General features: G+C 39.0%; 1 protein-coding gene across 3 annotated transcripts in view; it reads right to left on the bottom strand.

The window, feature by feature from the left end:
- MCC (MCC regulator of Wnt signaling pathway) overlaps nucleotides 1-25,879 on the bottom strand; it is a 320,126-nt gene that overhangs the window by 230,095 nt on the left and 64,152 nt on the right. Inside the window, exon 1 of one of the 3 annotated variants that reach the window (XM_020780020.3) lies at nucleotides 616-25,877. The exons of the other annotated variants lie outside the window; for them this stretch is intronic. Within the exon in view, the coding sequence (XP_020635679.3) occupies nucleotides 616-810 (195 nt within the window). The 5' untranslated portion in view covers nucleotides 811-25,877. Of the gene's footprint in view, nucleotides 1-615; nucleotides 25,878-25,879 lie in introns of those variants that run through there. 3 annotated transcript variants of the gene reach the window in all.

The raw sequence follows: 25,879 nt of genomic DNA, 5'->3' as shown, positions 1-25,879 counted from the left end.
CATAACATTTCAACTGTAAGTCACAACATGCTGTCAGAATTCTGAGAGCAAGGACAATATAAATATATGATTATCAAAACAACGACTGCAATTCTTGCCTTCAAAATAACCCACCACCACTTCCCAGGACAAATGTTTTCTGTTAGGTAAAATTATATACATTCCAGCCAAGTGTGCTTTAATATAATCAGTTATGTCAGAGTTCTTGCTGAAGCTGCTATCTTAATATTTGTTTTCTATTCCCTATTTTAAATTAGCTACCATATGCTTCATTCCAACTGGGATCTCTCTGCTCGCTTCACCTACTGCAGAGAGGAATGCTGTGAGGAAAACACTGTGCTTGGGAGGTGGGGGGATTCCTTGCAGCAGGATGCCGAGAGGCGGGGGGGGGGGCGGAATCTCTGTACCGTTGCAACCATTTCCCTTTTACCACTTAATCCTTACAACTCAATATCAGGTCATTTCCTGGGTAGCGCTGCAAGTTAGAGCAAGGTATACACATCCATTCATCTTTAACTGCATTGTTTCACAGAGTGAATACCCCCAAGAGGAGACACTGTATCCTAAAAACCGAATCCAAGAAGCATGAAAAACAAGAACATTAAAGCTGCTTACCTCGTTCAGTTCTGCAGAGTCATTTCCATATTTCATGGCAACTCCAGAATTCATCATTAGACTTTCCAGGGCTTGATTGTTTTCTATGGATTTTAAGATTTTCAAGCTTTGCTTCACAAGATTCAACACCTCCTCCTTTTCTGAGCTTTTCCTGTCTTGTACATTTTGCTCTAGACAGCCATTTTCACTTAACATTTAGACAGCCTAGAAATTAACAATGCATAGGGTCTCATAAAGAGACACACACAAAAAATTGGTTTGCCGATTCACAAACAATCCATTGCTGTACGATACTAATTAAAACACCGCACAGCCAGACAGAGCAGAGACAAGCTGTAATGATCCTTCTGGCTACTAGAACTGCCTGGAAGAGCTGGGCTTCAGTTTTATGCCTTCATTCTCCCTCCAATATCTGCTGATCACACACACACAAAAAAATCTCAAAAGAGTTCAATGCATTTAGAAATATTTTGGGAGCCTCACAAGCTTTCACAAAGCTCAAAACTCTGGCTCGATCCTACAAGGAGGTGGAGGGCAGAACAGGATGCAGACCTATCGTGCTGTTCACGCTAAAGTTTCCCCTTCCAGGGAGCCTGGAGTTGTAAGTGGTTTATGATCAAACACAGCTGTCTTGCTGCTGGCTACAGGGTGCATGGAAGGGGCGGTACCTAAAGCAGGAGGGACAGAGAGGAGGATGGGAGGAGAAAGGAAGCTGAACACATGCTACAGAAAGCTCACTTTGGAATTGCAGGCATCTTTCCAGAGTTCTGTGTGCTATATTCCAAAGTACAAAGCAAAATAAGCAACACAAAAAAAGGCACACTAGGTGTTTTCAATGACAATTTCTAACTTCCAACAAAGTGACCTTCTCTTCGTGACTCACAAGAGAGCTGCCAGATTAAAATTTGACAAACATTCAAGGCAGGTATTACTAGATTTTTCCAAGTGATTTAATGCTTTATCTTCACAAAAAGCCAGGTATCTTTATGAAAGGTAAGTCTGGAAAACAGTGAACTGAGAATTCCAAATTCTGAACACAAAGAATATAAACACATACACCCCAATTTCCATAAAATAACTCCACTGTTTTAAAGACCTGACAATGATTTTTAAATGAGAGGATTGTTGTTCTATTTTACTGTTCAGATACCTGTTTCACTTAGTTCATTCATTTCATATAACGTTTTTCTTCATCTTCCTTGATCAGATTTATGTATTTATATTACGTATATGCTGCCTTTTCCCCTGTAGGGACACATTCCTGAAATGTGTATGATAAGCAGATGTCTGTATGTGCCACAAGAGGTAAGAGCAAACAGTTTAAAAAGATGCAGCAGCTTTGCAACTAGAGATGTTTTCATAGCAAGTGCAAATTAGAAACATGTTTCCACAAAAAAAATTAGAAATCCAGTTTCTGATAAAAGTCTTACAAGTTGAAGAGTTGAAATTCTGTAATAAAGTAAAAATGCAACAAAGTTATAGTATGCCGATTTTCCCTCTCCAATCTGATCACACTATTTTTTCCTATACTATTTTTCAATAGAAATTTTCAGGACAATTGATGTAAGAAAATGCTGTAAGTCACAAAATGTCAATTGCCCTATACAGTGTGTGTGTGTGTGTGTGTGTGTGTGTGTGTGTGTGTGTGTGTGTGTGTGTGTGTGTGTGTGTGTGTGTGTGTGTGTGTGTGTGTGTACATACACACACACACACTGTATAGTGTAACATTATGTATATAAGACTGGATTCAAAATTAGAGGTGTTCAGATGCATGTGTTTTGGACCACACAGCATAACGGACCAGGGAACTCTGGGAATTTTTATCTTAGCTGCTGAAGTTCTTAGGTAGAAGTATATATATTTGTGCTTTTGAACACAGATTCTTATTTTATTAGTATTTACAGAGTAAAAAGCATTAAATGGATGCTAATTAACTCTGAATTCAGTCATTTATATGCAGCTACATCGAATTTCCATAGAAATAGATCCCTTAGCATTGTTACATTTAGCACTCACTGCTGCAGTTTGGCCCCTTCACATTTGAGAAGCAAAACAAACTTCACTATCCTAACCATGGAGAAGCAGATGCATCAGTACAGTTTAGCTCTCCACATTGAGGCTGTTTCAAATATTCTTTTTCTAGAATTACAGTGGAACCTCGACTTACAAACATCCCTACCTATGAACATTTCAACTTATGAATCGCTCCGTTCACAAAATTCTGCTTCGACTTGCGAATGGAGCTTCAACTTATGAATGGGAAAAAACGTGTTCTATTTAAAAGGTGTTCCCTCCCCACTTCCCTCCTTTCCTGCCCTTTTTTTGACCTAAGCTCATCTTAGGTCAAAAGAAGAAAAAAGAAGAAATCTCCCCCTATGGATTAACCAGTTCCCTATGGGAACTAATGCCTCTACTTGCGAACAGCGTCTCTAGATAAGAACAAAATACAGTCAGAATGGATTAAATGGTTTTCAATGCATTCCTATGGGGAAATTTGCTTCGACTTATGACCATTTCGATGTACGAACACCGTTCCAATACAGATTAAACTCTGTAAGTCGAGGTTCCACTGCAGTTGGAAAGAACCGCTATAATCATCTAGTGCAAGCATCTGCCAATGCAGAAAATCCATAGCTTTCTCTCATGTGCATAAAATAGCTGATAATTGTCCTTATGGGGGTAAAAACAATGGATAAATTGCAGGGAAATTTTGGCATTAGGACATAATCTAGCTTCCATCTGGATAATGGATGTCATGGCAAGCCCCTTCTAGATAAAAAGATCCAAGGGAAAAAAGATCCAAAGGATCCAAAGGAATGCGTTTCTCTGTACACAGACTTGTGCGCGTGGGGAGGTCTTTAGCATCAGATGGTGATGACTCCAACCCTCCCCATGACAGATATTTGACTATTTACAAATAGTTTATTTTTTTTTCAAGTACAAGCAAGTTTAATCACAATCCCATTGTAAATAAACCTTACAGACAGTATCCTAATGTATCTGATGCGTTAGAACTTATTTCATAATGGCATTTCATAAAAAGTTTTTTGTGTGTGTTTTACCTGGCCAGCTTCTTCAAAAGAGTGTTAAATGATTTACCATATTTTCTATGTAAATCTGTTAACTTTCAACCAGATTGTATGTCATATCATGTTTTTAATCATACAGACTTCCTTTCTGTTCTCCAGAAATTCCATGGGGCAGCTCCTAATTTCTCGTTCCTTTTACTTGGAAAGTAAAACAGCTCTTCTCCCTTTAAAAACATTACATTCTCAAAATCCAAAATTTTGAAGCATACACAAGAAAACAAGGGCTACTTTCTGCACTAAATATTTTCTTCTCCATTCCTTTGCACTCTTTTGGAGTATTATTTCCCTACTCCATTAATAATAACAATGTTCATGTAATCTGTTGTTTATACAGGCTTTCATAAGCACTTATTTGGTATACACTGCTCCAGTAATACCATCACAACTCCATATAGTTAGTACAACAGTAAGAGGTGGGGATTAGAGGCATGGTGGATTGTGAAAAGGCACCAGCAGAGTTGATGCCTGACTTGACATTTGAACTGGTAACATCCTGACAAGCTACACGATCTCTCAATAGTTATAAGCACAAACACGAACACATCTTACATTGTAAATTCTGTCCATGAAAAGTACTTTATTGGTACTGGAGTTTTGGTGATTCTATAAGGCAGATCTATATAATCAAGCTATGCCCCAAATAGCTCATTCACTTAAATGATTAAGTCGTTACATGGACACAGCAAAATAACTCAGGCATGGCCTATGATGCCTCTTCATTGATGATTCCTTCCATATCTTATGTATCACTTAGGCTTTTAGATTCCAATGGGAAAATTCTGGGTTTTTCAGAAAGAATAATTGCCGTGTGTGTGAATATGAGTGCATGACAGCGGGAAAAGTAGAAGAAATGAAACAAGAGGAAGAAAGCAGATAAAATGCTGATGGCTTCAGTAACGCTATCACTGCCATGCTACTGTACTTCCAACAGATTTCCTTGCAGAAAATATAGCCAGATGGGGGAAGAAAAATTCTGATTTCACAATCATGTCTCAACCCTACTCTTGCCCCTTCCTTCTTCATTTTTTGGTGTATGAACTGATAGGTCATCAAGACACAGAAAAGTGACTGGCATATAACCTACAATTACAAGAGCTAGCAAAACAATTTGTCAATCTCCTTATTTTTACATGAACACACACATATTTTTTCTCTCCCACACTCAGAAATAAAGCAGTACTATATCTTGTTTGCAATACCAAAGACCAACTAAGTTCAATGCCATTCATCCTCCTCTTCCTGATCTCATCTACAGCTTTATGTAAACATATATCAAATACCTCAGGGGATGGGGAATGGCTGGCATTTTAACTTAAAAGAAGATTTCATTTGGGCATATCAAGCAGGCTATTATGTAACAAACTATACACAGAGCAGCAATTGCCTCTCCTGGAATTGGAATTGCTTGGTTTGATTGCTTCCCACAAGGATGAAAAGAGTATCTTACCAATACACAGCACTGTGGCTGTAATCATAATCTGTCTCCCTGCTGTGGAAATGGCAATATGCTGTTGTACTTTGAAAAGAAGCAATCAGAGTGAAGTCTTTTTCCGCAAATATAAAATAAGAAAAAAGAACCACTCCTTTCAAAGGATATTTTCTCAACATCTATTCTGTATTAACTACAGTTGGGCTGCTGGCTAAGGTCTTAGTTAAGACCAAAACACGGCCAGAATTAGAATAATCAATATAATGAACAATCAGAAGCACTTTGTTGCAATTGAATCAGAAGCACTTTGTTGCAGTTGAAAGCTCTTTTCTTGTGTCTGGAAGTCACAGAGGAAAAATTTTGAATAATTCCATTTCTTTCTGTGATGTGCACCAATGTGTTCTAATTTAATCCTTCTTGACATAAAATATGGCAACTTAAAAGAGTTTTAAAGGACAATCAAACGGGAGGGAAAAAAGGAAATCATGTGCAAAGATTTCAAGAACCTCAGCTTGACACAATGAATATTGCAATTTTCATTCCAGAACACAAATAACAAGAAGACTGTAATGTCCCTGACGGCATGATGCTCACAAACAAATCCCATTAAATTTGGTAAGCATTACCCTGAAGTAAGGGGGCCTCTTTCAATACAGCTACAGCATGCAGATACCAGCCTGAATTTTCAGTAATCACAATTATTGCTAGAATTTTGACCCCCCTCTTGCTCATATGCACATACACCCCCCCACACACACACACAGAGAGAGAGAGAGAGAGAGAGAGAGAGAGAGAGAAATTCACAAAGAACCCCAGAATATACTAGCAGCCAAGAAAAGTGTTCCTATGTTCTTTCTCACTCGGGTCGTATTTCATATGAAAGAAAAGAATATTTTATTCATGGTCTTGAAACTAAGATAGATTGTGAAGTCTGGCAGAGCATACTTTGCTTCCAACTCATCCTCCCTCCAGTCAGATGATCAGGGAAGCAAGAGCTGGTCCCTGACTGAAGTGATAATCGGAACTCCAACTGACCTTTTGGTGAGAACCTCATACAATTAAAGGGCATGGCCTAAGCCTTATCTCTGAAATCAGAAGTGTGGCCCCATTCTATGACATCTGTTGACCCAAACAGGGGTTCAGGCAGGAGCATCTGAACACACAGCTCCAGGACAGATAGTAATTTAATTCAATTTGGCCTCAGTTTTACAAATACAATAAAATGATGGACTGTGTTCCTTAAAGTAAAAACTCTGCATAAACAAATAATTAGGCATATTTATCCAAGTCTTTTTCCAGTCCCTTTTCAAACAATGTACTCTAACTCAACTCTATTCAGAATGCCTCTACATAAGGAATTTCAGTGAAGTGAGATGTAGATTCAGATTGGTTCTTTGTCAATCTTTGCTGATATGCAGTGCAGAGAAACTATATGACCAGAATCTGTATAGCACAGTTCATAATTTCAATGGCAGAAAAGTTGATTAATTGCTCATAGAAAGTCACTCTACCCAATTAATGCAATGTGTGCATAACTCCTCACTGCTTTCTCCATATTGTCATATGTACTAAACTGGACTCTTTAGAAATCTCACAGATATGGAGGGAGATATAAACAAGTGATAAAGTTCTGTTAAAACTTTCCATACACTCGTAAATTTCAAGTTGTTCTATTTGTACATAAGTGAAGTTAGAGATGGGTTGGGCCAGAAAAGTGCATCTATATTTACTCTGTGGTGCCAAAATAGCTACATTCTGCAATATGAATTACAGTGGTGCCTCGCTTAATGGGCGCTTAGCGACAATTTTTTCAGAGTGTTTTTGCGCTTCGTTTAGCGATGGTCCCTATGGGCGATTTTCGCTTAGTGATGGTAGGGACCATGCTTCGCATAGCGATTTGATTTTGCGTCCCCTGTTTTGCTTAACGATGGTTTAAACAGCCTCACGTTTGCTGTTTTTTAAATGTTTTTCTGTTATTTCTAAAGTTAAAGTTTATTGTTTAAAATGTTTGAAATCATAAAGTGCACTTAATAAACCCTTTGTTAACCAAATTTGACTTTGTTCTGACTCTTTTTTAATTTGTTGTTGTATTTTTCCCCCCACTGAGACTCATTGGATAGGTTTCAATACATTTCAATTGGGGAACTGCATTTCGCTTAGCGATGTTTCCTATGGTGATTTTCACTTAAGGACGGCAATTCGTTCCTACTGAAACAGATTATCCAGTTTTCAATGCATTTCAATGGGAAACCGCATTTCGCTTAGCGATGAAATCGCTTAGCAGCAATTTTTTCTGAATGAATTAACATCGCTAAGCGAGGCACCACTGTAACAGGTAATCAATCTAAGGTTTGTGAAGGAAGTCCACATTTCTTATTTCCCAGTAATTTGTTTTGTTTCTGCAATTCATGGGAAGGGCCAAGAAGCAGTTTGCCATGCTTGTTGTCAAACCAATGTTGGCTTCTTAAAATTCTATGGTTGTGCAGCAAATGGTATTTCTATACAGCCTGATCAAAGTACAATCATCCGCTGTGGTCTAGTGGATAGTGTGGCGTAGTATCTAATTCAGTATGGTGTAGTACGTTCTCTACTGAGGTGTAGTGGATAGAATAGTGGACTAAGGTTCAGAAGAGATCTGCCATGGAAACACATGGAGCAACTAGTAAAACCACTTAATCACCATAATCATCATTATGTCAGAACTTCAGAGCTAGAAGATAGATAAAACTTTATTACGGTCAAAAGACCAGCCACAAAAAAACCATCAAAATATATAAATACACAGATACAAAATATTGAATGCAAAGCAATAATCAATTCTGAGGGGAACAACAACAGCATAAAAACATCTCCCCTAAAGCAATTCCAAAATGTCTAGTAAACCATGCTCTCAGAGCTAGAAGGGATTCTATGGATCACTGGTTCCAGCTCCTGTCAAGGACCCACAGTGGGGAATCAAGCTCCCAACCTCTGGCCCCAAAGCCAGATACCTAAATCACTGAGCTATCCAGCAATTAAATATCTCCCTTTTCTTGAAAGTCCTATTAGGGTAGCAGTAAATCAGTTCTGACTTTACAACATATAACATCTAAAGCCAGCCAAATTATTCCCACGCAAGTGCTTTTTCCCCTTCCCAGCAATAAAACAAACAAATAAGCAAACAAAAAGCTGGTTAACTAAACATTTGTTTTCCTTGACACCCAAAATCTCCTGCCAGAGACAACAGACTTCAATCTGGCTAACAGCAGGGCAGGCCCCAGTTTTTTTTTTATGATTCATCATCATCATCTTGAAATTGCAGAACTGGAAGGGACCATATGGATCATGGAATCCAGCTCCTGTCAAGGAGGCACAATGAGGAATCAAACTCCCAACCTTGGGTTTCATACAATATGGCCCACATACTTTCACATCTATCTTCATAGTTGTAAGTTTAGAATTTTTAAAATGAAATCTGGGACAAATCATTACATTTTGTGCACAATGTCAATTTTCTATGGTCACTATAACTTAAGTTCTCAGTCATCAACTGAGAACCAAGACCTAGTGATCCTAATAGAGCTTTCAATATAAGTGAGGTTTTACCAGGTTCACACACACACTGTGAATTTCCATGGCACAGGTGAACAATCAAACTTATATCTTCTGAGTCCTAGTCCATTATTTTACCCACTGCACCACACTGCGCACCACTGTCCAAATGAACTGCAGAATATAAAACACTACTTGTCACAAACCAAGCAAAATAAAGACAGTATAGTAATTTAGTCATTTGTAGGCTTTCCCTGGCAATAGAGAAGTTGCTTGAAAGTAATCAGACCAATTTCTGGTATGTATCTTGGAAACAAATACATGTTTACATAAAGCATTTTGGGAACCCACTCTGCTATATATAGGACTGTGATTACTCCTCCTTACATGGGTATTCTAAATCTTTTGAGGAAATATGAAAATGCCCAGATGCAGATCAGAAATATAACACACATACAAGCTGAAGTTTATAGCCTAGAATTGAAAGTGTGGACAAACTCACCACTACAATCACTCTCAGCCTGATACCTTGTACATTTTTTAAAAGACAATACAGTACAACATCAATCCATGTATGGATACTAGGTGTTTTTTTTTTTGAATGAAAACTGCACTACTTTCCTATAATGGTAAAATCTCGATAACATATAAAAAGCCAGAGTTAAAAAGCATCTGTTAACTTATATTTTTAAAAGGCTGTTGAAACAAATTAGCTTTTGAAACCTGCCATTCTGAACTCTGATCAACCACAAAGGCAGAGAATGACAGGTTGACCTTTCAAGCATAGCACACAAATATATTATCAAAGGTTTAGAAAGGTACTTTGATACAGCCATCTACTGCTGATGTAAAACCGGCAACCATCTGCTAAAGTAGTGAGCTTTCATTGGGAGTTTGATATTTTCTTTCTTATTCAGCTGTATTTCTGTCATGATCTAGTAAGCTGAAAAGACAAGAAAATGGCGTCTGTAAAACCACACAGATGGATTCCATGAAGTCATCCCCATTCTTAATTTATGGTTTTAACAAACCAACAACTGAGCAAAGGAACTGAGAAATGTGAAAAACATGGATGGCATAAATACTATCTACTATACCTGATGCCCAGGAACACAAAGTTGAACTTCTAATGCAAATGCTAACTTTGAATGAAGGGCTAAAAAAATCCATTCTTTCTCTCCTTCCACAAACATCTATTAAACAAAAATGCATGTTAGATGCCCATTGTCTTGGTTAGACATTTCAATACAAAACTGATTTGCAAGAGAAATGCACAGCTTGTTATCTCAAGTCTATTTACTGAACCCATGTGTATGGTCAATTTTTGTTTAACAGAAGCTTTACTTGCTAATTCAAACCTGATGAAATGGAGCTGCAGATGCTTTGAAGAGCATACCCTGAAACAGCTTTCAGATGTAACCAAAGTTCCACATTCCAGTGCAGTTTCTACTTGGCCTCTTCATTCCATGATCAGTTCAATAATATGTATGTGATCAGCAAATAGTCAGTTAAAAGCAACAAACATATATGAAAGCATGTTTTTCTTGATTTTCTTTTGGTGAGACAGACACATGCCTTAACATACACAATCCTAAGCATGTTCAGTGGGGGAACATTTGAATTTGGGTTGTCTCATGCTCTTATTTGGGCACTGTGTAGCAAGTAACTCAAAGTTTGTCCTGGGACAAACAAAAGAGGGAGAATCAGACCTCATCATTCTTGCCACCTTTCTGGATGGATTATCTACATGGGATAAACCCCCAGACACATATGAAACCCTGTGAAAGATTCTGCATAATCCAGTCCCAAATTTAAACCATGGAATCTATTCTCAAGAATCTACGCCAAAGGTATCTTCTCCCTTGTTCAGAAACTCGGGATGAAACTATATGAAGCATTAGTGTCCAGCAGGCCCTTCCCCCCCTCTCTGTGTGCGTGTGTGTGTGTGTGAATCTTCCTCTTTTTCAACTAATTTATACTTTTACTAGCATTACTGTCTTTTTCAGTGAGTCTTATTTTCTTAATGGAACATCCAATGTCCATCCAATGTCCAGTAGTCTCATTTTAGCTATAGGACCCACCTACTTCTCTTTCTGGTGGTCCATGGCATTCACAACACTGTCCTCTAATACCACATTTCAAACAAATCAATTTTTCTTCTTTCAGCCTTTTTCACTGTTGAGCGTTCATATTTGTACATAGTATGAGGAACAACACAGTATGGATGAGCTTGGCCTTGCTCTTGAGAGACACTTATTTACCTTTAAATATTTATTCTAGTTTCTCAATCTTAGCTCTCAATCTTCTTCTGATTTTTCAGATGCATTTTCCATTTTGATTGATGATTGAACCAAGATATAGAAACTGTCATAATCCCTATTTATCAGAAAGTCCTGGAGCTTCAACCCTGTACACCCTTGACCCACTACACCACTGCAACCATCTTTAAAAACATTCTGCTTTCGGAGACCAAATGCATTCCACTATAATGCTGAACAGGTGCCTTCATGGATAACAATTTCTGGAATCTTTCATTCCTTCTCAGCTTCTGCTTTCAGTGATTCCAGGTACTTATTTTCTCCATCCCCTTGCCTTTATTCTGTTTCTCTCTTCCCTGGTGCTCCTCTGTCTACAGTGTTCTATATGCTTCAGCCAGAATCCTTTGAGATAGAACAATCCTCTGTCCAATGACCTTTTCACATACCATTAGATACAAAACCTTTAATCTGTATTTATAATCCAATGACAATAAACAGAATATCTATTAACTGGTCCAATGGAAGTCAGAATATGATTCCCTCATGCAATACGTACACCGATGACTGAATGAATGATATTCAGAGATGCCACAGTAGGCCTTGGTTACAAAGTAACCACTGGATATTAGTTAGAGATATCAGCTTCACATCTCACTATTAAACACCCATAGTCACTACAGTACTAATTACATGCCATCAAGTTGATTACAAAGTTTTCTAGTTACAAAGTACTTAGAAATGGCTTAACATTCACACCTTCTGGGAATGCTCTGGGACTGTGCAACTTGTCCAAGGCCACATGAACTAGCTCTTCTCTTCAGAGGCACAGTGAGAAATTGAACTTCCAATCTCTGGCTCCACAGACAAGTACAAACTGAACTATCCAGCCTGCCTCATTACCCTACTACATTCCATAATCAATAAATTTTACATGTTATCATGAGAGCTCTTACTTTAGAATACTCTCTTTCTCTCTTCACAAAAGCTCATCTTAAAGCAACTTTCAATGCTGACCAACACTAAATAAGGTTACTCCATTTGTGCTCATGACAGTAACCAACACTCCCACTGTAGATCAGAAATAATGGAACAGAAAAACATCACCATTTTGATACGGCTGACAAAAGATTGGTTTGCTCAGCACATTTTGAGATAATGTAAATGGCATTAAAATAAGATTAGGCTGAGAAAACAACAAAGCTTGGATTAAGAATTAACACAAATAAAACCAAGCCCAGGAAAATAAGAAACTAGATAATGTAATCAACAATATATGTAAATAAAAAGAAAGCCAGGTCAATTAAAGGGTTATATTTGGAGAAAGTGGCAATATGCTAAAAGAATTTTAGTACATATTTATATGAGAAAGACAAATACAGCTTTCACTAAAAGTATTTACAGGAAAAGCAAATTCATTCATAGAAAAAAAAATGAGTAAACCCTAGGCAAGTGCATGGCACTTTTAAACTATCCAGTACCATGTAAGAGAAACCAAAAGGCAGCTGAAACAAATGGAAATTGCAGGATGCCAAGAAAATATATCACTGAGTAGACAGAAAGGTGATAAATATGAAGGGAAAAGTTTTGGTAATAGGCAACATAATGTTGTATTTGACCAACAGGAAAAGAACAGCTCTGGTTTAATGAAAGCGCATATGATGCCAATATACGAACAGCAAGCTAAGAAGACAAGAAAACCCAACAGACAGAAGATAAGATCTGGAGAATGCAGGCAGCATGTAGTAAACAGAGAAAGGTAAGAAAGTATTTAAAGTTTTGCTACTATATTTGTTCAATTCTCCAGTGGCATAGAAAAAAATAATCTCTCATATGGGGCCGAAGGAGGACTTCACATTGGTAAAGGAGAACTTGTACTGTTTTCATTTTTTGGTTCAAGTCCAAGAAAGAGACAATGATCTCTTAGGAAGATCTCTAAGCCTCCTTGTTTCCCAAAAGGCAGCTGTTAGATGTCTCAAGGCAAGTCAACTTATTTGTGAAGGAGGGGGCGGGGTTGGTTCAGCCTCCTCAGCACTGCAAAATGAACTGTCAATACGAAAAGTAATATGAACTCCTCCTCCATGCGTTATGTGCACATATACACAGACCACTGTTTGTTCGACCAGTTTATATGCTAATTTTCTCTCCACAGGGGACCCAACACAGCTCACGATCAGTAAAAACAGCTTAGTAAACACAGTAAAAACACAGTAAGATATATTGGCCAAAATCTTGTTGCTTTTCATACAAAATCACACTTAAGCAGACTTATTGAAGTACTGGGATTTATTGAATAAAACTGTGTTTTTTTTGCCAAAACATGGAAATTGTTCAGATGGAATTTTAAGGGAAATAACATGGAACAGGTCAAACAATTAAAATATTTAGATATATAATTTTATTACAAACACACCCGGCTTTGGCATTGTAATGAGGTATTGAATTCTGCTAGGGTGGCAACATTTCCATTTTAATAGAGGCAATTCTAATGTGCCAGCAGCTCTTGAAGTGTTTAATGCCAAAATTATACCCAAGTCTTACATGGTGTCCTCATTTAGATGAATGAACTACTCAATGGAATGGATCCATTTTTACAAAAAAATTTAGGGTTGCCAATATCTGTTCCTTATACCACTCTGGGTTAAAACCAGGCCAACTCTTGAGAGGCAAGGGTGTGGTTGAGATGAATACAATTTTGGCTAAGAGTCTACTATAACTTGGACCAGGATAATCTGCTTTATTGACTTTTAGAGCAGTGGTCCCCAACCTTGGGCCTCCAGATGTTTTTGGACTACAGCTCCCAGAAGCCTTCACCACCACTTCTGCTGGCCAGGATTTCTGGGAGTTGAAGGCCAAGAACATCTGGAGGCCCAAGGTTGGGGACCACTGTTTTAGAGGATGCCCCATAGGACCATCTAATTTGGTAAAGAAAATTAGATCAATGGGCATTGCGGTAGACACCTTGGGTTCAATGGCCCAACTGAAAGCATACCGAGTGATAAAATAGTAGGCTATTGGACATACAGTACAAATACAGGAACTGTAGAGTGCTGAGAATAAGGCATTCACTGTTGACTCTGCCGATTGCCATTAAAGCTGGCCAACCAGCATAGTATCTTTACCTGATAAAATGCCCCCAGGAACACAGGGCTTTTACCTTTGCTAGATGCAATATAATTCCATCAGCAACGCTGCATGGAAAATTCAGTGGGATCTGATATAGAAAGAGATGTTGCTCCTGAGAGCTGGGAGGAGTGAAGTCTCACATAACTTTGTATCGTCCATTCTATACAGACCTGTGCAGGAAATATCTAGACCCATTTTTGTTAAAGAGGAGCAGCCATTTGGATTGTGACACATTGAAGTACATTCTGTAAACAGGAGAGTCTACTATAATGGAGAATGTGGTGGCCTTTTTGAACCAGATAGCCAGGAGCCATAGACTGAGATTTAATGAATGTGTAGATTTCGTTAATTGTTTGTTATCTGTGTACGAGACTGTTTTGTATATGTGTGAGATGCAAGGCGAGAGTGTAAAGGCTCTTGCCGGAGCGTCATCCTCCCTCAAAAGAGAGGAGGCACAGACAAACCTGCCTACACCGCCCATCAAGACTAAACAGCGGGGAGTTGACACCTGGGAGTTGGAGCGGGAACATTTTTTAAATGACAGTGGCCACACAAACGAGTGGTGAATTGGCGGGAAGAGACGAAAGGGGGAGGTTCGCCGTAGAGGCGGAAATGAGATATATAAAAGGGCAGGTTGACCTGATACCAGGGGGTTGGGAGATGATATGGCTAGAGGACCCATGGACGGGTAAATGGGAAAAGGTGCGGGTTCCTCGGGAGGAAGCCGATTACTGGAGAAGAAGGGGTCTTCCGCAACATCTTTCCTATTGGGGAGAGTCTGAGGCCTGAGAGTGGGGCATAGGGCTCAGGGAGGAGAAAGAAGTGGTGACTAGAGAAGAAAAAGAACATTGGGCATGGCATTTGGAGGAAGCCCAGAGGAGGCTCTACTTAATGGTCCCTGGACCCCTCTACGAGGAGAGAAGGACATCTATGGGACGGAGGTACGAGACAATGAGACCACCCCGCTTCTAAACCCAGAGGTAGAGTCTCATGATTTTGAGGACAGTAATCCATTTTTGAGGGGGATGAGTTGATTAGTAACCCCTTTGTTAAAGACGTTTGGATGCCCTCGCCGGACCCATTGACAACGAGAGAGAAGACTGAAGCTAAGGTTGTGCAGCAAGATTTATTGTTAAGTGTTCCAATAAAGACTGGTTATGATTTTACAACAGAAATGTCTCCAGAGTCTCAGTTGAACACTGGGGAGATAAAACAGGAACCGTCACAATATGCTAATACAGTGGTGCCTCGCTAGATGATGATAATCCGTTCCACTGAAATAACTGTCTAGTGAAATCATCGTCTAGCAAAAAGCATTTTCCCATTGGAATGCATTGAAACCTGTTATTGCATTCCAATGGGGAAGAATTGTCATTGTCTAGCGAATATCAGCCATAGGAAAGCCGCTTTGCGAACAGCCAATCAGCTGTTTAAATAGCTGTCTTGCGAAGCTTAGAACCCAAAAACACCCGTTTTGCGAGCACGGAGGGAGCTGTCAAAATCGTTGTCTAGCGAAAATTGGTTTGTGAAGCAGGGACTAAACATTGTACAGCGAAATTCCCCCATAGGAATCACTGTTTTGCGAATCGCTATAGCGATCGCAAAAAGTCAATGTCTAGCAAAAAAAACCTGTCATGTGGAGTAACTGTCCAGCGAGGCACCACTGTAAAGGCTTTTGATCTGATTTGAATCAACTCCTACCTGCCTAGTCAATTAAAAACCTATATAAAAAATAAGGTCTTTGCTATGCATTGGAAGGACAAGAGAGAGGAAACAATCTGGTTTCCCAGTGACACGGATGCCACCGCCTGGGAGCAGCCACTGAAAAGTCCACTCTTGTGTCCTCACCAAACAGACGCGTGGGAGTGGTAGGATCAAGAGAAGAGCCTCTCATGTAAAGCTGGAGAGGCTCATGAGGAGTAAAACTGTCCTACAGAGACCCTGGATGCACAATATTAGGGACACAAATCTGGGAAGGGGGAAAGGAGAGGGAATTGTACCAGAGTTTAATTCTAAAGTTCAAAACTTTTTTGCATGAAAACACCTAGAATTCTCCATCCAGCATAGCCACAGGCCATGGTGGCAAGGAAATTCAGAATTCAGAGTTGGGGTCCACAAAAGCCATGTTTCCAACTTCTGGGTAATAACTGAATCCAATCTAATACTTAATAAAATGATGTCTTAGCACTAATAATAAAATGATGTAAAGTGCCCACTGAGAGAAGAGAGTTCTGTGAAAAGAGGATCCAAATGGCAGCTGTTCCCATAGAATCCAACAGAGGATGGAGCACAACATACCCTTGTTCTGTTGCAGGTACATAGAAAAACACAAACTAGATTATGCCTTCAAATGTTGGTAAGTCACATATTCTTCCCTGACAAGACAAGAATACTGAATTGCTCAAAGTTCTCTGAGTAAAGGAAAACAGAAGGCAAACAGAATCTATAGCACTTAACACATGTCTTGCCCACACATTTGGTGACCACATTAAGGTGGACCAGTCAGTGAGGAGATGTGTTTCCAATTGAGATTTGCTTTTCTGTGGAACCTACATATTCAAGACCATATTTGCATGTTCTGAAAGGCAGAGTTTCCAATTCACAGCATGACTGTTAGAAAGAAAGAAAAGGACTGCTCAGAATCCGGTCCTGTAAGAGGAATATACTTCTCCCTTCAACAATGTTAGGATTAGGGGAGCCGGACCCCTGTGTAGTTCAAAATCTGTGTACAACTCTTATACTCCCAAAAAAATATAACTATATAGCATAAACAGCTGATTCATAAAGAGAGAGAGAAGGAGAGAGAAAGAAAAATTCGCTCTATCAGTGTTCTCATCCATAGCATTGACAATCTTTTCCATTCAGTATCATGTGTAATGAGCCTTAAAGGTCCTTATGACCTGATCTAGAGGCTGAATTAGAGATGTTGTGTTTGGGAGCAAGTAGACCACTTTAATGCCTTTGGTGTTGCACTCGTGCCCCTGGTTCTGGGTGGGCAGAGACACCGCATTTTCTGAATATTTATTTATTTATTTATTTAAAGGATCTGTGTATAACCAAAATTGTATTGCTCACACCTGTGCAATTCAAGGGAGAAGTGTAATAGATTCAGACAACTGTAGGATTGGAAGGGATCCCAAAAGTCATTTAGTTCAATCCACACCAACCCACAGCTAAATTCGATCTTCATTTAAATATTTACTTCAAAAGAGATACAAGTCACTGTGCACATTCACATAACAGGACTGTTATGAGGATGATATACATATTTGAACACAACAACATAAAAAGCATGAAAACACCTTTAAATATAGGCTTTTTATATTAAAAAAAAACTATAAGACATAACACGAAAAAACAGAACTTTGGGGAGAATTCCTTGGCTTGACTATACTATCTGTTACAATTCTGTAATGGACAAACACATTTCTGCAGTGGCCATACCTATGAACTTTTGCTCCATTTTGGGAGAATTAAAATCCATGGGTATTCTACAGTGGTATTTATGAACCTTTAATAGACCACCTTGTAACCAGCTACTACATTTCAGATAGCAAGGATATATTCCAGTAAACATTCTTTTGAAAATTAAAACCATTACAGCCCATTGGACACAGAGGCACAAGTAACTTGCAAGCCAAGTTTCCAAATGCATTTCAAGTTTAAGATTAAATTTTTATGGAAATGTTCCTGCATATTTTAGTATGACAGAGAATGCAATGCCTTGACAAAATTAAATAATGACCCAAGCACTCACAGTCTGCTTACCAATTGTTCTTTTACAAAAGCCTGATCTCTGAGCTGTTCTCCCCCACCCTCACCTAAAGACAGAGCAAAAGAATCAAATTGTGCATTCACAGGAAATTTAAGAATAATCAATTCAAATCAGATGTCAAGCAATATGTCCCCCCAGTGATGAAGCAGTCTATTAAGCATAATCCCAGAAATAAGACACATGCCATTCTGTAGGAAATAGCAAACCAAAACATGTGCAACAGAAGACTAATGAGCAGAAGAGTATTTACATCCTTGTGGGGGCAGGGAATGGGGGAAATGCAGTGTTTTTGCTATGTGTACAAGCAGCAAATATTGGTAATAATCATCAAAACATTAATGCTCTGCCCTGACTTTTACAAAGCTTCAGGGACAGTGTTTTATAGCTACCAGATAAACATTAGTTCCTTCTTTTTTAAAAGCAAACATCTGAGCCCCCTAGATAGCTAGGACGCTGCAAGTTTTGCTATTACCTATTTCACTATTTTTTATGCATTTAGGATATGCCGCTCTAATCACATTAGGGAGAAAGAGATAAAGATACAAATTATTTTTAATAAGCAGGGTAACAGAAGAAAAATAATTTTTTTTAAAAAAATAGTTGAAATGAAGAATATTGGTAAGGATAAAAAATAGCATTACTCCTACTGCCTTAATTTTTTTAAACTAGGTGTCTAATTCAACAATCATTACTTAGCATACACTTAGCAATGGTATTTGCCATAACTAGCTTCAGATACAAACTATGCATTTGGTTCTTTACAAGGACAGAAAGCAGTGAGATACTACAGGAAGAGACTTACCTAATGCTATCAAAGAATGCCCCCTGCCAGTCATATGGAGAAATACAATAAATATCTTGTATGTAAAACAAAGGGAAGACAAAAACAGGTAGCAGGAAGAACAAGCGAGTACACTAAAAAGCAGTTCAAAGAAACAAACAAACACATTTTGAATCAATAACAATACATAGGACTCCCAATCTCTGGCTCTACAGCCAGATACCTAAACCACAATACATCTTGGAGTAACATACTGTAAATACTAGAAGAAAATGAAGAAAGTGTTTTCTTAAAGGGTTCACCACACGTTTATCCTATTCTACTTCTAGCAAGTTAATAGCAGCAATTGAATATTGCAACTGATTCCTACCAAAATCTTGAGCCTGACTACACTATGAGTTGTGGTTGAGGAAAAGAGAAACTTTATTACTAGCTGAAATCATGTTGTGCAGGTACTTAACGCGAAACTGTGGAAGTGGTAGAAAAAAATTGCAGCAAGGAGGAATAGATATTCGAAAAGCACTCCTGCAGTCATGTTGCAGAACAGTTTCAATGTAAGCCACGAAAGGTGACTGCACAATCATGATGTAAACCAGTGGTTCTTAACGTGGGCGATAATGCCCCCCAGGGGGCAATTTCATTTTTCAGGGGGGCAGTAGAACAAAAAGGGGCGGCGTGGGGGCGCTGGAGCAGAAGGGGGGTGGTAGGGGGGCGCTGGAGCAAGCCAAACCTGTGAAGATGGCTGCAGCCTTTTTACAATGTGCATGAATATATATTTTCCTCCAATCTTAATTTAGTTTCAGAGTTTTTGTCTTGAAATTTTTAGTTCCTGCATTGCGGTTTGTTTTTATGCCCTTCTTTTTCGTCTTAAAATTCGCTTACAACTAAATCATTAAATGTTACTTTTTGGGAGCTTTTCATTTTCTTGGAATTGAATTTTGTTCTCAGCGGTCATTGGATTTAAGTGTCATTCATAAATAGTTGGGACGTGGTGGCGCTGTGGGCTAAACCGCAGAAGCCTGTGCTGCAGGGTCAGAAGACCAGCAGTTGTAAATTCGAATCCACGCGACGGAATGAGCTCCCGTCGCCTTGTCCCAGCTCCTCACCAGCCTAGCAGTTCGAAAGCATGCAAATGCGAGTAGATAAATAGGTACCACCTTGGTGGGAAGGTAAAACGGTGTTCCTTAGTCATGCTGGCCACGTGACAATGGAAACTGTCTTCGGACAGGCGCTGGCTCTATGGCTTGAAGAGCGGGATGAGCGCCGCCCCCCTAGAGTCGGACACGACTGGACAAAAATTGTCAAGGGGAACCTTTACCTTTACCTTACCATAAATAAATAAATAAATAAATAAATAAATAAATAAATAAATAAATAAATAAACAAACAAACAAACAAACAAACAAACAAACAAACAAACAAACAAACAAACAAATAAGATATCATCACCATGGCGAGGGGGTGATGATAACTTCCTCAATGGCTCAAGGGGGCGTTTCTTTCAAAAAGGTTAAGAACCACTGATGTAAACCACATAATCAGATGTACAACATAGACTGAGCAACTGTATTGTGAACTGTGAAATCAATTGTGCAATGCCAGCTGCCTGGACTTAAGGCCTGGTACACTTCTATAGATGTAACTTCATGTTATGCTCACTTGAACAGGATTGCAGCCACTAAGTCAGAATTTAAACCTAGGTTCTTCTAACTTACACTTGGTGGCTTTCCTATTATTCATGACACTTTATCACAAACAGATGTATGCTGCCAGAAGCATATTCTGAGGCTTGGTAAATTGCTGCTGTTGTTTCTCATTTGGAATACACTCACAGGAGTAGCCCTACTGAAGTATCCTTTGTGTGAAAATAACACATCTGAGAGGAGGGAAAGTAACCTGGCCCCATTTCCTTGGTTAAAAGTTCAGACACAGTCTACGAGCGTATAGGCCAACAGGATAACCTTCTCCATCTATGCAGATTCTCCATGAAGTTTGGAAATTCAGACCTGAAAACTGCATGTGGAGCCTCTCCAGTTTACCCTGTTGCTGTCTGCATGTAAAGAATTATGGAACCAGAGATAGGGGCAAGAGATGCTTCCCCCCCTTGTGTGTTGATTACTTTCACAGAGATAATGCCTGGGTAGGTCTAGTGTGTTGCATTAAAGCAATATTTGATCTAGTATATCTACACCATTTGGTCTTAAATTTAGAGCTATAAGCCTTGAATAAATGAATGATATCCCATTATTTCAGTACAAGCAGACCATTAGTGATCTTTTGGGCAGCCATCCAAAATCAATTTGCATTGCAGCCCGAAATAAATTTAATACTCAGCTATGGTGTTTCTGTTGTAGTGTGGATAAAAGCTATTTGTAGCAACAGAGTGAGTAATTGCAATCCAAATTAGACTGATTTATATATAGTAGGTTTTTGAGATAAGGAACATTTCTGCATTGAAAGGGAGGATAATCAGAATTAAGATGCCACAAATGCTGCAGTGTGATGTGTTTTTATTCAGTGATTTAGGAAGCCAAATTTTCTTCCAAGATATTTCATGAAATACAGAGTGGTGGGTCAGGTGTAATAGCAAACAAATCTTCTGAGCACTGGGGATTGATTTCAATATATAAATATAAATCCAAGAGATGAAGGATGCTTACACAAGTGCAAAGTCTAATCATATCTGTTTTTATCTAGATATTAAACCAAAGCATTTTGCACTTATTTCACCAGATGTGTTGCCTACATGGACAATGGAAATGATAATAATCTTAATCAGGGTGGGAAGCACAAGACAGGCTTGGAATAAGTGAAAAAAATACATTACAGGATAAAATAAAACATAGTGGCTAGAATCCTGTTTAACACTGGCAGAACAGAAAGCTTCACTGGCACAGTAAAATGCTTGTGCAAGGGCTGACCCTATGCAAACAGAGTACCATTTGCAAATGACTCACAGAGGCTTGTGCTGGGAGGTCCTGGATACTCTTATGATGCACCATCTGTAAAAGTCAAACTGCTTGCAATACGGTCACTGTATGAGCAGGATCTTGGCAAGCAGATTCTTAATAATATCACTTAGTTAACAATCTTCTCAGATCTAAACTATTGTGACCTGAAATGTAGGCAACACAAATACACATGCAGATTTGCTCAATCTCATACAGATTTGTTTTTGCATTCATTCTCCTACCCAAATGCAAGCATGAACATCCATTTAATAATTTTCATCATACAAATTATATACAATCATAAAAACAAAAGAGAAGGTGCACAAATGAATGTGCAGAGTATCTGTGTCATGAGCATATGCATGTAAATATACCTTCAATAAATGCATGCATCATACTTTCATATGGACTTTCACCTACACTCACCCAAAAGTACACATTCACGTACACAATCTCTCATTCACACAATTTCTTTACCTTTGCAGAACAAAACTACCTTACTAGCACTCACTCAATGTTATGTGTTGTAAGCCGCCTAGAGTGGTCGCAATGACCAGATAGGCGGGATATAAACAAACAAACAAACAAACAAACAAACAAACAAACAAACAAACAAACAAACAAACAAACAAACAGCAATTAAACACAAAGAAAAATGCCAGGTAGTTTCTTGCATGTATCCAGACTCCTTGTCCATTACATGTACACTTAAGTGTACATGGGTGTGAGCACAGGCTGTTCTGCAGTTCATTACTTAAATAGCACACATTATCCAGCACTTACATATGTATCTACACTTATCTCTGTGTCTTTGTGTACATACCTTACAAGCTCATGCACGTACCCAGGCTATGACCCTTAACACTGTACAAATTTCATTTGTGAGTTAGTGGGCTATGTCTCATTAAAACAATGACATGATACTTAGCTGTGATTAACAGAAGATCCTTCAATGAAAGTTGGCCATAATTAATGTTCTTTTCCAGACTAAACCTCCTTAACTAACAGGTGGATCAACAGTAAAATGTAATGGAAATACCAAAAGGTTAAAGATAGATAGCAACCAGGCAAAAAGAAAATTCAAAATAATGGCTGAAATTCTGTCCATTGAACTATGCTGTGTTAAGGATGATAATATTACCAGCCACAGTGATTTTTCAGAAACAAAACATTTCTGACTCCACTCTCCTTAGGTCCGTGGGCTCCCACAGTATTGTGGAGAACTTTTTCGGAGTTGCCAGATTTGAGGAAGTCTTAAACCTCCTTCACAGATTGCTGCCTTGTTGTGGCTAAGGGGCTTAAGTAATTCAGAGAACCTATGGGCTATGCCGTGCAGGGGCACCCAAGATAGACAGGTCATAGCGCTGACTAAATGCGATCCACCTGGAGAAGGAACTGGCAAGCCACTCCAGTATTTTTGCCAATAAAACTCCAGAGACAGAAACAAAAGGCTAAAAGTGATGACGCTGGAATATGAGCCCCTCAGATCAGACGGAGTCCAATATGCTACTGAGGAAGACTGGAGGACAAGGACAAGTAGCTCCAGAGCTAATGAAGTGGTTGGGCCAAAGCCGAAAGGACGTGCATGGAAGTGGAAGGAAAGTCCGATGGTGCAATAAAAAATACTGCATAGGAATCTGGAATATAAGATCGGTGAACCTTGGGAAGCTGGATGTGGTCAAACAGGAGATGGCAAGAATAAACATTGACATCCTGGGCATCAGTCAACTAAAATGGATGGGAATGGGCAAATTCTATTCAGATGATTATCATACCTACTATTGTGGGCAAGAATCCTGTAGAAGAAATGGAGTAGCCCTGATAGTCAACAAAAAAGTGGGAAAAGATGTACTGGGATACAATCTCAAAAATGATAGAATGATTTCAATACAAATCCAAAGCGGACCTTTCAACATCACAGTAATTCAGGTTTATGCACCAACCACTAATGCTGAAGAGGCTGAAATTGACCAATGCTATGAAGACATACAACATCTTCTAGAACTGACACGAAAGAAGGATGTTCTTCTCATTATAGTGGATTGGAATGCTAAAATAGGGAGTCGAGAGATAAAAGGAACAACAGGTAAGTTTGGCCTTGGAGTTCAAGATGAAGCAGGGCAAATGCAAATAGAGTTTTGTCAAGAGAACAAACTGGTCATCACAAACAATCTTTTCCAACAATACAAGACGCGATTCTACATATGGACATCACCAGATGGGCAATACCGAAACCAGATTGATTATATTCTCTGCAACCAAAGATGGAGAAGCTCTATACAGTCAGCAAAAACAAGACCTGGAGCTTTATTGTGGCTCTGATCATCAGCATCTTATAACAAAATTCAAGCTTAAACTGAAGAAAGTACAAAAAAACCACTGGGTTAGTCAGGTATAATCTAAACACAATCCCTTATGAATACACAGTGGAAGTGAAGAACAGATTTAAGGAACTAGATTTGGTGGACAGAGTGCATGAAGAACTATAGATGGAGGCTCATAACAAAAACCATCCCAAAGAAAAGGAAATGCAAGAAAGCAAAGTGGCTGTCCAACGAGGCCTTACAAATAGCAGAGAAGAGAAGTGTGGTTGCTGACCTTGAGCCAGACATCCTGGAGAACAAAGTCAAGTGGGTATTAGAATGCATGGCTAACAACAAGGCCAGTGGAGGTGATGGAATTCCATTCAAACTATTTAAAATATTAAAAGATAACACTGTTAAGGTGCTACACTCAATATGCCAGCAAGTTTGGAAAACCCAGCAGTGGCCAGATGATTGGAAAATTTCACTCTACATCCCAATCCCAAAGAAGGGCAGTGCCAAAGAATGCTCCAACTACCGTACAACTGCACTCATTTCACAAGCTAGCACGGTTATGCTCAAAATCCTACAAGGTAGGCTTCAGCAGTATGTGGACTGAGAACTCAGGGAAGTATAAGCTGGATTTCGAAGGGGCAGAGGAACTAGAGACCAAATTGCTAACATGCGCTGGATTATGGAGAAAGCCAGAGAGTTCCAGAAGAACATATACTTCTGCTTCATTGACTATGTAAAAGCCTTTGACTGTGTGGACCACAGCAAACTATGGCAAGTCCTTAAAGAAATGGGAGTGCCTGACCATCTTATATATCTCCTGAGAAATCTGTATGTGGGACAGGAAGCAACAATTAGAGCTGGATATGAATTTGGTGACACACTTTCATCATCATTCTTGTACACACTAACATGGTTATTTCTTTCAAAATAAGAATTTTTTGAATGTGATTCTCCTAGACTGACAGATCTTAACCATCTACTTTCTGTAGATTATCACAGTCACCAAATGTTTTTGCAGACCAAAATGTAAAGAAATAATTTTAAGCACTAACACCCACTGAAGTCCTCCTCCTCTTCTCTCAACAACCCATAATGTACACACACACACACACACACAGAGAGAGAGAGAGAGAGAGAGAGAGAGAGAGAGAGAGAGAGAGAGAGAGAGAGAATCCTGAAGTTAACACCATGAATGAAAGGTAGTGGGGGGGCAGAGGACAAATTAATATTGGCCTGACAGGCCACTGAAAGCCCCCCCCCAACCAAAACAGGTCTCAAAGGCAAACTTCATAAAAAACAAAAACAAGGCAGACATCAAATATATCCCCAACACCTACCTATTAAAACCCATTGTTTGCCAGCAAGCTATCCCAGAAATACAGCAACCAAAGATTGTTTTAAGAAAAGCAATGAATGGAGGGAATCAGAAAGGACAAAAAAGGGAAACTGAAGTAGGTGGGAAAATACTTCTAACTCCCAATTGAAAAAAAAAATTAACACTCACTTCTCCTGAACAACTAGTGGTCAAAATAAAGTGTTCGCTTTCAAAATTACTGTCACACTCTGTACAAGATCTCTGCTCTATGGCTAACAGTGCTCTGGGCATGCCAAGAAGAACTCTTCTGCAATGTCAGTGGTCAAGGCATTCTACCCCTTTCTCTTCCTTACCTCCAGTGAGGTGAGAACACATGCAAGAAATCTTAACGATACAAGATATGGTCAGCAGAAGACCACAGCCATGCTTGGTACCTGTTATCGTCAGCAACAATTTTCATGGTACAGGTAACCTTTTATACTTTATACTTGACATCTATCTAGAAACAAACAGAACATTTCCATATCTGTTTGACATTTTCCATGGTTCCATTCTGGAATTGGTTCATACATTCCACTTTCTCCTGCAAACGATGAAAAGCTTCCACAGCTCACCTGCAATATCTTTGTGGACCACTAGTGGTCGAGGACTCACATACTGTATTTGAACTACTGTCTTAGATGACAAGAGTTGC

Source organism: Pogona vitticeps, chromosome 2 (genome assembly GCF_051106095.1).
Source record: "Pogona vitticeps strain Pit_001003342236 chromosome 2, PviZW2.1, whole genome shotgun sequence".
In the NCBI taxonomy this organism is placed as follows: Eukaryota; Metazoa; Chordata; class Lepidosauria; order Squamata; family Agamidae; genus Pogona; species Pogona vitticeps.
The sequence above is the reverse complement of the archived record's forward strand: the minus strand, read 5'-3'. Positions and strand labels throughout refer to the sequence as shown.